Source organism: Pteropus alecto, unplaced genomic scaffold (assembly GCF_000325575.1).
Source record: "Pteropus alecto unplaced genomic scaffold, ASM32557v1 scaffold392, whole genome shotgun sequence".
Taxonomy (NCBI): Eukaryota; Metazoa; Chordata; class Mammalia; order Chiroptera; family Pteropodidae; genus Pteropus; species Pteropus alecto.
The window spans coordinates 1,302,100-1,312,204 of NW_006431933.1; the positions used below are offsets into that span (position 1 = coordinate 1,302,100).

The 10,105-nt window shown below is 51.6% G+C and overlaps 1 protein-coding gene across 2 annotated transcripts in view; it reads left to right on the forward strand.

Annotated features, from left to right (window-relative positions):
- Positions 1-7,790, forward strand: part of CDK16 (cyclin dependent kinase 16) — an 11,856-nt gene extending 4,066 nt beyond the window's left edge. For both annotated transcript variants that reach the window (XM_006906890.1, XM_006906889.3), the window contains exons 2-16: positions 1,393-1,600; positions 2,188-2,321; positions 2,418-2,543; positions 2,645-2,701; positions 2,798-2,912; positions 3,581-3,675; positions 3,774-3,836; positions 4,085-4,208; positions 4,407-4,527; positions 4,641-4,738; positions 4,822-4,927; positions 5,009-5,051; positions 5,187-5,277; positions 6,370-6,447; positions 6,533-7,790. In XM_006906890.1, the coding sequence (XP_006906952.1) occupies positions 1,399-1,600; positions 2,188-2,321; positions 2,418-2,543; positions 2,645-2,701; positions 2,798-2,912; positions 3,581-3,675; positions 3,774-3,836; positions 4,085-4,208; positions 4,407-4,527; positions 4,641-4,738; positions 4,822-4,927; positions 5,009-5,051; positions 5,187-5,277; positions 6,370-6,447; positions 6,533-6,570 (1,491 nt within the window). In that variant the 5' untranslated portion in view covers positions 1,393-1,398 and the 3' untranslated portion in view covers positions 6,571-7,790. The remainder of the gene's footprint in view (positions 1-1,392; positions 1,601-2,187; positions 2,322-2,417; positions 2,544-2,644; positions 2,702-2,797; positions 2,913-3,580; positions 3,676-3,773; positions 3,837-4,084; positions 4,209-4,406; positions 4,528-4,640; positions 4,739-4,821; positions 4,928-5,008; positions 5,052-5,186; positions 5,278-6,369; positions 6,448-6,532) is intronic.
- The last annotated feature ends 2,315 nt before the right edge of the window (positions 7,791-10,105 follow it).

Below are 10,105 nucleotides of genomic sequence, written 5' to 3' on the forward strand. Positions count from 1 at the left end.
ACTGGGACCTTGTCTGGGATTGTTCATGAGTAGCAGGGACTCACCCTGGTAAAGGTTGATCCTAGGCCTTCAGCCCCCTGATTCATTTATTTCTGCCATAAGCATTTTTTGAGCAACTACTCTGTCAGTCACTATTCCAGGTCCTCAGGATATAGCTGTGACCTAAACAGACAAATCTACCCTGGCAGAGCTGATCTTCTAGTTACGGTGGTGAGGAGACAGACAGTAAGGAATAAAGAAATCAATAAGTAGATGGTGTCATTTCTGAGGAGGTGATGAGTGCTGGGGGATAATTGGCAAGGTGAGGGAGCTCCGGATGGTTGAGATTTTAAATAAGGTAATTTGTGGAGGGTTATCCATGGGAAAAGGTAGTATTTGAACAGGGGCCTGAAAGGGGGTAAGGGAGTGAGCTGTTTTTGGAATCTGGAGGAAGGGTATTCCAGGTACTGGGAACAGCCACTGCAAAGGCCCTGAGGTAGAACTGCTACGTATGGTTGCAGAACAGCAACTAGCAATGACTGAGGGGGAGGTGAGGCCAGAGGTAGTAGGGGTGAATGGGGTAAGACTTTGTGGGCAATACTGAGGACTGGGAGGTTTATTTTGGGTGATAAGAGAGATGTGGTGCATTCTCAAAGGAGAAATGTGATCTGGATTGTAAAAATCTGGGTGGGACCTATGGGTCCCAACTCGATTGAACCTTTCAGCAGTCCTCAGGACAGCTGGTGTGCACTGAGATCCCCCCCCCCACAACCCCAACCAGTGGTTGGGTCTGGGCAGGACCTCGCCCCTGTACCCTTTACTTCGGCAGACCAGTGGAATAGTCCACTAGTCACCATGACGATGGTTGCTGAGGGGAGGTGGGAGGGCCTTGTGGCCACAGGGAGCAGTCTGCCTTGGGAGTAGGGGGTGATGTGGGGCTGGTGCCAGCGGAATGTGGCATTCTATGGGCGTGCCCGGGGCCATGTCAGTGGTCCCAAGGTCATGGGCGAGCCCCCCGCCCCACCCATGGCCAGATCTATCACTTCCGCTGCACCTGAGAACGCCTGCTGTAGAGCCCTCTGCTCCCACACTGAGGCTGCCTTCATAGAGACCAACAGTCCACCGGTTGGGCCCTTGTCCTCAGCCAGCCACCCAAGCCTCAGTACCCAGGTGGGCTACTTGGGAGCAGGGTGCCCAGGGGCTGGCCATAGGTGGGCAGGCACCGGCAAGGGTTCCCATCCATGCCAGGTTTCCAGAAATCTTGAGTGGTTCCAGGGCTCCAACAGTGGTTGGGTAGGCATTGACACAGTTCATGTCTACGTGCCTCACTAGGTTGTCATGGGTTTTAGGGGGCCCATGGTGGTCAGACAGATGTTAATGTGGGACCTATTCCCATCCATACCCTCTGCTCAGGTTGCCATGGATCGGATGAAGAAGATCAAACGGCAGCTGTCAATGACACTCCGAGGGGGCCGAGGTGTAGACAAGACCAATGGTGCCCCTGAACAGATAGGCCTGGATGAGAGTGGCGGTGGCGGCGGCAGTGACCTTGGAGAGGCCCCTACTCGTGCAGCCCCTGGAGAACCTCGCTCTGGACGGGGACCACTCAGCTCTGCACCAGGTAGATCTACTAACTACTCCCACCCCCAGACTGGTCCTCAAATGCTGCCTCCCAGTCTCAGTTTCTCTTAGACTTATGTTCTTTTCATTTTCCTTTCTCCGTTTTCTTTCTCTTCCCTTCCATCTTCTCTCAACACGCTTTATCTGTCCACCTGTGCCCCTTCCATTGGCTTTGTGCCCAGGCCTTAGCGGGAAGAAGGGTGCCTTGCCTGCCAAAGCTGTCCTTAGTCTCCCTTTGCCCTTCTCCTGCACTTTGTGATGGCCCCCTCAGGCTTGGTGCCTGCCTGCCCGGGGCCTGCTTTCCCAGGGCCTTTGGCTACCTCTCCCTGCCCCCTGGGCCAGCCGCAGTCTCAGCTCACCCCTGGAACCAGGTTCTTTACTAGGTGACTATTTCCCCCTGTCCCATTCAACCTATCCTGACCTGTCTGAACCTCCCTGGGCCTTGCCACCCTTTCCCTGAGGGACTCCAGGCTGCTCTGGGGGTCCCTGCACATACCTGTATGATGAGGGAAAATATTCCATGGGGGAGGGGGTGTCCTGGGGCTCCTGACTCTACCTGGCCTGCTCTCCCTCTGTCACCACCACCAGAGATTGTACACGAGGACTTGAAGATGGGGTCTGACGGGGAAAGTGACCAGGCTTCAGCCACATCCTCAGATGAGGTGCAGTCGCCAGTGAGGGTGCGCATGCGCAACCATCCCCCACGCAAGATCTCCACTGAGGTGCTTAACCCCTTGTCTGGGTTGTGGGGCTGGAAAAGAGTGTTGGACCTGGAGAGGTGGAGTTCGTGGTCCTATTTCTCCTGTCTTGCCTTCTAGGACATCAACAAGCGCCTATCACTACCAGCTGACATCCGGTTGCCCGAGGGCTACCTTGAGAAGCTGACCCTCAATAGCCCCATCTTCGATAAGCCCCTCAGCCGCCGCCTCCGTCGTGTCAGCTTGGTGAGCATCTTCTGTTCCTGTCTTCTCCTCTTAACCACCCTTCTCTCCCTGACTAGTCCCCACTCCTGAGCCTGTTTCAATCTGCCTCCTTCACCCCACAGTCCGAGATTGGCTTTGGGAAACTGGAGACATATATCAAGCTGGACAAGCTGGGCGAGGTGAGGGAGAGCAAGAAGGACCATGATGGGAATGGGGTTAGTGGGAACTCCTTGCAGCCTTAAGCTCCTCTCCTGTCACTCTTACTCACTCCCCAGGGTACCTATGCCACCGTCTACAAAGGCAAAAGCAAGCTCACAGACAACCTTGTGGCACTCAAGGAGATCAGACTGGAACACGAAGAGGGGGCACCCTGTACGGCCATCCGGGAAGGTACAGACATCCCGGAAGATTTGCCCCAGGCTTCCCGAGCACTCCCCATGGTGCACACACACATCCCATAGTGAGATCAGAGGCTGGGGGTTATGAGACTTCCTTCCTGACACTCTGGGCTTTGTGAAAAAGTGCTCATAACCCACATATCTAGGTAATAATCAAGATAACCAGTAATCTGTTCCTGTTTGGAGAAGAGGCAGATGAATTGGAAAAGAAGGTACCTGCTTTGGTTCTGAGAGCCCCCCTGAAAGTGCTCACCAATTTACTTGATACAGCAGAGTCAGAACATCACATGCAGTGAATTCAAATTGTATAGAAATCGAGTGTCAATTTCACATGAAGCTGCAGGCCTGTGTATTAAGGGTTAGAGCAAGGACCCTTTCCAGAAACCAAAAATGGGTTGTGAAAATCTAGTGTCACATAATCCTGATGCTGCAGTCCCAGGTTCTTGTTCCATATACTTCTCTGAGCCTTCATTTCCACATCTGGGACATGGGGACACACCTTCCTGGCATTGGGTGGGTTAGAGCCTGTGGCTGTGAGGTACCACCCCAAACTGCACAGGGAAAGAAGGAAACCTTGGGCTCGTCCCTGTCTAGTGCTTGTCTTTATTCTGAGGATGGGGCTGTGACTCCTTCCCCATCCCACCCCCATGCTTCCTGCAGTGTCCCTGCTCAAGGACCTCAAACATGCCAACATCGTCACACTACATGACATTATCCACACTGAGAAGTCCCTCACTCTTGTCTTTGAGTACCTGGTAAGGTTATGTGGCAGTGGGTCCTGGAGGGAGGTGGGAAGATAGCCAGGAGCCACAGGACATGACCCTCATTCTTCTACCTGCTTTTCTCTCCTCAGGACAAAGACCTGAAGCAGTACCTGGATGACTGTGGGAACATCATCAACATGCATAATGTGAAAGTGGGTGTGGGGCAGGATGCAGGGGCACAAGGGGAACTCTACTCACCCACTTCATCACACAAATTTCCTAGAAATGATTTTCCTGTTTGGCTTTTTTTCTGGGAGCCCTGGGAGGGCACTGGAACCCTGTCCTCTTTTGTGAGACAAGTCTCTGTGCTCAGTGTCTGTGTTGGGGATGGGGAGCAGTGCCTGCTGGGGTTAGGCTGCTGGATACTCATTGACCTCTGCTTGCCATTTTGGGTCCCTAGCTGTTCCTGTTCCAGCTGCTCCGTGGTCTGGCCTACTGCCATCGGCAGAAGGTGCTACACCGTGACCTCAAGCCCCAGAACTTGCTCATCAATGAGAGAGGAGAGCTTAAGCTGGCTGATTTTGGTACCCCCAGTCTCCCCCTTCTTCCCAGTAATCCCCCAGCCTTAATCTCCCAGCCTTTCCCTTCCCCATGACCACCTAGTCTCAGTCCCCTTCAGCCTTTCCAGGCTTTGCTTAGGACGCCCTCAGTCCCAACTGTATTCTCCCCTAGACTGTCCAGGACCACTTCAATTCCAGCTGCCCCTTCTCTCCACTTACCAGGCCTGGCTCGGGCCAAGTCAATTCCAACAAAGACCTACTCCAATGAGGTGGTGACACTATGGTACCGGCCCCCTGACATCCTGCTTGGGTCTACAGACTACTCCACCCAGATTGACATGTGGTGAGGACAGGTGGAAGTGTGGCAGAGGCTATGTGGTAAAGGGGGTGGCTTGATAACAATGGCCAATCAGCCAACTGCCTTCCCTATTTATTTACTGTGCCCTCCCTGCCCAGGGGTGTGGGCTGCATCTTCTATGAGATGGCCACGGGCCGGCCCCTCTTCCCAGGCTCCACAGTGGAGGAACAGCTACACTTCATCTTCCGCATCTTGGGTGAGGAGGCACGAACCCCAGGAGCTGTGGGGACATTGAAGGAGGCCCAGTGAGATGCTTAGGGTAATGCCTCTTCCTGCCAGGAACCCCAACTGAGGAGACATGGCCGGGCATCCTGTCCAACGAAGAATTCAAGACATACAACTACCCCAAGTACCGCTCTGAGACCCTTTTGAGCCATGCACCCCGGTGAGGCTGGTGGGTAGGTGGGTGTTAGGGGCAAGAGTGCCCAAGCTCAATTTAAAGCGGGTTTCCTTGTCCTTGCGGTAGACTTGACAGCGATGGGGCTGACCTCCTTACCAAGCTGCTGCAGGTGAGACCACTTTCCTGGGCCAGCCTTGGGGGCTAGGGGATTCCAAGGGTGGGGAAGCAGGGAGCTGTAGGGGTGGGGAAGAAGAGAGACTTACTCTGTGAAAATGTTAATACTCCGTGTCCTCCGCCCCCCTAGTTTGAAGGTCGCAATCGGATCTCCGCAGAGGACTCCATGAAACACCCATTCTTCCTCGGTCTGGGGGAGCGGATCCACAAACTTCCTGACAGTGAGTGAAGCTGGGAAATGGACCAGCTGGTAGAGGACTGTGGGGACTGCTACGGACAGCTGGGCAGGTTGTGTAGGGCTCTGGCTATGCCACCTGTAAGGGGGCACACCCTTGTTCACACATGTGATGTGTTATTATAAAAAAGTTATGTAGGTTTTCAGTTCTTTTTACCTTTCATGGAAATTTTCAAATATACATAAAAAATACAATATCACTTTACTTTTTTTTTAAGTAAACATTTTCTTATTTTCAAATATACATAAAAAATACAATATCACTTTACTTTTTTTTTAAGTAAACATTTCCTTGTAAAGTATATACTGAGAAATGCACAGATCATAACTGTACTGCATGAGTTTTCACAAACTAAACACACACCCGTGTAACTGGCATACAGGTCAAGAAACGGGACTTGAGAAGCTTCCCCAAAGCGCCTTCTCATTTCCTTCAGTTGTCCCACCCCCGCCACCAAGGGTTACCACTAGTTTGACTTATAACAGCCTAAATAAACTTTCCCTGTCCTTGTACTCTGCAGAAATTGAATCATACAGGGTGTTCTCTTTTTATATCTGACTTTGAAACTTATTAACTTGGACATTTTAAAATTAAATGTTTATATATTAGACCAAATAATGAGTTCTCAAGTACTCCAACAGGTCATCAACTCATGGCCAATCTGGTCTTATCTGTATCCCCACTGATTATTTTCAAATTCCAGGCATACCATTTACCTATAAATAATTTCAGCATGTATCTATAGAATATTTTTTAAACATAACATCTAAAAAAGATTTGGCACACTTCACGTATCTCCCCACTGAACTAATCTAAATCATATCCTAAACACCATCCATCAAAATGCAATACCATTATTACACTTGATGAAATTAATAAGGATTTGGTGTCATATAATTGCTCATATTTCATTTTTCCTAGTTGTAGCTGGTTTATATGTGGGATTATTTGGTGGATAAAGGTCAAGCCTCTCAAAGAAAGGCAGCTTTTTCTAATTCCCCCAATAGGGCCATATGGTGAGTGGTCCTGGATGGCCCCATGGGTCATTCCCTACTTCTGTCTCTCTTCCACCCACAGCTACTTCCATATTTGCACTAAAGGAGATCCAGCTACAAAAGGAGGCCAGCCTTCGCTCTTCGTCAATGCCTGACTCAGGTAGATGCGGCCCTTACCCTCTTCCTTGCCCCATCCACCTACCTGCTTGTCCACCAACAGCCATCCGCTTTGCTTTTGCCCACAGGCAGGCCAGCTTTCCGTGTGGTGGACACCGAGTTCTAAGCCACAGACCCAGGCCCCAGCAGGCAGCAGCTGGAGGGATGCCACACCCCTCACAGGGCAGACCCCAACTGCATCCTCCCTGCTTGCTACCTGCCTGACTCATGCTCGCCTGCCCACATGTCCCCTGCTGCCTGTCCAAAAACACATGATCATTGGCCTGTCAACCCACCCATTGGCCTGTCTGCTGGGTGCTAACAAAGCTCTCAATGCTCCTTGCCTGGTCTGTTTGTCTCTCTCTGTCTCAGTAGTTGCCGGCGGACAGCATGGCCGTGCCAGCCTCCCACACTGAGGCCAGGCCTATACCCCTCCCCATCATACCCTCCCCCAGGACCACTACCCCATGGCCAGCCAGGGGTCTGGAGCTAGCCCAGGCTGGGGATCTCGACTCAGACAAGATGGGGATGCCTTGAGTCTGAGGTTTCCCCTGCTTGCTTTCCTGCCTGTCCCACCTGCCTCATGTTGTGTGGGCTTTTTTGTTGTTGTTCATTTCATTCATTGTTTTTTAATTATTTTAAATGAGGTTTTCATTTTTTAAATGCAATATCTCTATACAGACTGGCTGGGCCCCACCCCCTGCGTGTGGCCCTCCCACAGTATTTTGTGCAATGAAGCCCCGCTCCCAGCCTTTCCAAGGCAGGGACACAGCCCCTATTCAGAACCCTGACCATCACCAGACCCTGGGATCGGCTAAGGGAAAGCATGCCTCAACCACTCGCCTTCCTACCCCCCACCTGCCATCCCCAGCCGCAGGGGTACCTGGGGACTACTGGAGACTCTGGGAGATGGACAAGGTTGGGGCCCCAGTCTTTCCCTCTTACAGTCCCATAGCTGGGGCCTCCTTCCTTCTCAGGGTCTCCCTAGCCCAGCCCTCTTGCCCCCACCCCACTCGGTGCTGTTGAGTAGGGGCCCTGCCAGGAACTGACCAACTCAGTGAGGAGCCATAGTATGTCTATGTGCACAGGCAGGGACAGAGGGGCTGGCGGGGGGATGGGGTGTGTGTGCCCAGGAGTTATCCCCTAACCCCTGGGGAGGGTGAGGCAGGGCAGGGACAGTCTCTGGGCTCAGTCCCAGATGGGTGATTACCTCCCCTTCCTCCACTCTAAACCCTGGGTCCCTTAAATGGGGTGGGAGGGCAGGGGTGGGTGCCCTCCTGGTGGGGTTTGGGGGGTTGGTTCCTGAATGCACCATAATCACTGTATGAAATATTAAAAAGTCTAAAGAGAAAAATGTGATTGCAAATCCATACAAGGGTGAGGGTGGGCTTGACCCAGGGTGAGTACTCATACCATGATGAATTCATACCTTGTCCCCATAGTCTAGGGGAGCACTGGGAGTGGGCCAGGGACATGTCACGGCTGTGAAAAAGGCATCTGTGGGGTTGCACACACAATGGTGGAACACTGAACTGAAGCAGAGCAGGCTGAATGGAGGATGGGCTAGGAAGCAGAGAGAGAGGTATTAGATTTACCCAAGAATATGAAGAAGTTAGCTATACGGTAGGGACAAGAAGGTGTAGAGAGGCTGTTCAAAATTCAGACACCTGGAAGGCCCCCAAAACCAGGAGGTGGGGAGATGAGGCAGCAAGGCGCAGTATGACCACCACATGTCTGACTGGGACACCATGAGGCAGGCCAGTTGGAGGGGGAACATGAGGATGGTTTTTGGACCACTGAGTGAGTAGGGGAATCTTATAATACATGGATTAAAATTAGTAGTGGGTCATCAATGGAACTGAAAGTTTGGATTATTGGTGTCTAGAAAGTAATGGAAACCGTGATATTGGTGAGACAACCCTGGGAGGGATGCAGTGGTTTTGTGAGAGGCCACGGGTCAATTGGCGCAGCCTGGGACTTGACCTCAAGTGTGAGTATAGTCAAGGTTTTGATTCCCTTTGTCCTGAGACTTCTAGTCCCTGCCCCACCATTTTGGGCAAAGCCAAGAATAGACTTCGAGGCAGAAGAGGTGGAGCGGGCAAGACCATGTAAATGCTGTAGGTAAAATAGCAAGCCTAACTAAGTGGCTGGTTACAGAAGTCCATTGGCAGGGGCCCAAGGGTCTCTTATCATTCTACTATGTCCCTATAAGCACTTCAGTGACACCTCAGCTTGCAGCCTTATGGTTCCATGATGGTTGTTAACATCCTCAAAGACGGGAAAGCAAGCAGGGAAAATGGCACCCTCTCTCCCTGTTTCCTTGTAATAAACAGGACTGCAACTTACACGAGCTTTTCCACAGACTTCCTGTGCCATCCTTTGGCTAGAACAAGATGATATGGCTACCTCTGAGAGCAAAGGAGGCTGGGAAAATGACCTTGCAAAGGGGGACAAGATTGCCAGGCCAGACTTAGGTCTAGAATTCACACAACTGCTGTGGGAAGTGATAAGAGATCATTGGTGTGGGTAAAAGTTGACCTCTGGAAGGTGGAGAGAACGAGTCCAGGCCTGAGGAGGGAGGCCTCCTGGATGGTAGGGAGGACAGGCTGTTCAGGTAAGTAGGGAGGTGGAGTCTGCAAAGGGGCAATGAGGAAAGTCAATTCAGACTCCAAGAGCTGGGCTTGAAGAGCAATGTGCCATGTGCCAAACCCAATTCAAATGCCACTATGGGGAGCCCCAGGTGAGAGGATTGCTCCTTTTCTCCCTCAGTTTACACAATTGAGCTGTGATGCCTCATCTGTGCCAGGTCTGGGCTGGGGGCTGGAATCAGTAATAAAGACAATCCCTGCCCTGCAGAAGTTAACTGAACATAGAGGTAAATTTTGAGATCATGGACGTGGGGGTGGGGGTGAAATTGTGCAGGGAGAGAGTATTCTGGACACTCCAGGCCTAGGGGCCTGTGTGCATGGGGCCTAGAGATGTGGAAAGGCAGGGTGTGATCCTGCCTCGTAACGGGTGGTGAAGTGAAAGAACTCACTGAAACAGACCCAGAATCATGAGCCTGTCTTGGGTAGTTTGTGGGATGTCAGGTGGGGATAGCCAATAGATAGGTAGGTGCAGGGGGGCAGAGGGAAATTACCAACAGATAGGGCTGGGAGCCCTAGCAGAGAAAAGATTGGCACAGCCTAGCGCAGTGGTTCTGACTCAGATAATCCTGCCCTGCCCCAAGGGACTTCTGGCCATGTCTGGAGACATTTTTGTCCCAATTGGGTGGGGAGGGGGAGAGATGCTACTGGTACCTATAGTGGGCAGAGGCCAGGGATGCAGTGAAACAACCTACGATGTTTCCCACAACAGAGAAATGCCAACAGTGCCTAGGCGGCTGAGAAACCCTGACTTAGTGCAATGGTTCTCAAACTTTTCGTCTCAGGATCCTTTTATATTCTTTTAAAGTTGAGGACATCCAGAAAGCTTTCGTTTATATCATGTAGCCTCTGGAAAATGCCACCTCACATGCAAGGGAGAATCACAATGAAAAAGTATTGTGAAAATAGTTTTGACTTTGTGAACCCCCTGAGAGGGCCTCCTGAACCGGTGGAAAGCCTAGGACCACAGTTTGAGAATCTCTGGCCTGGTGTTTACCGTCATAGCTCTGGAACTGG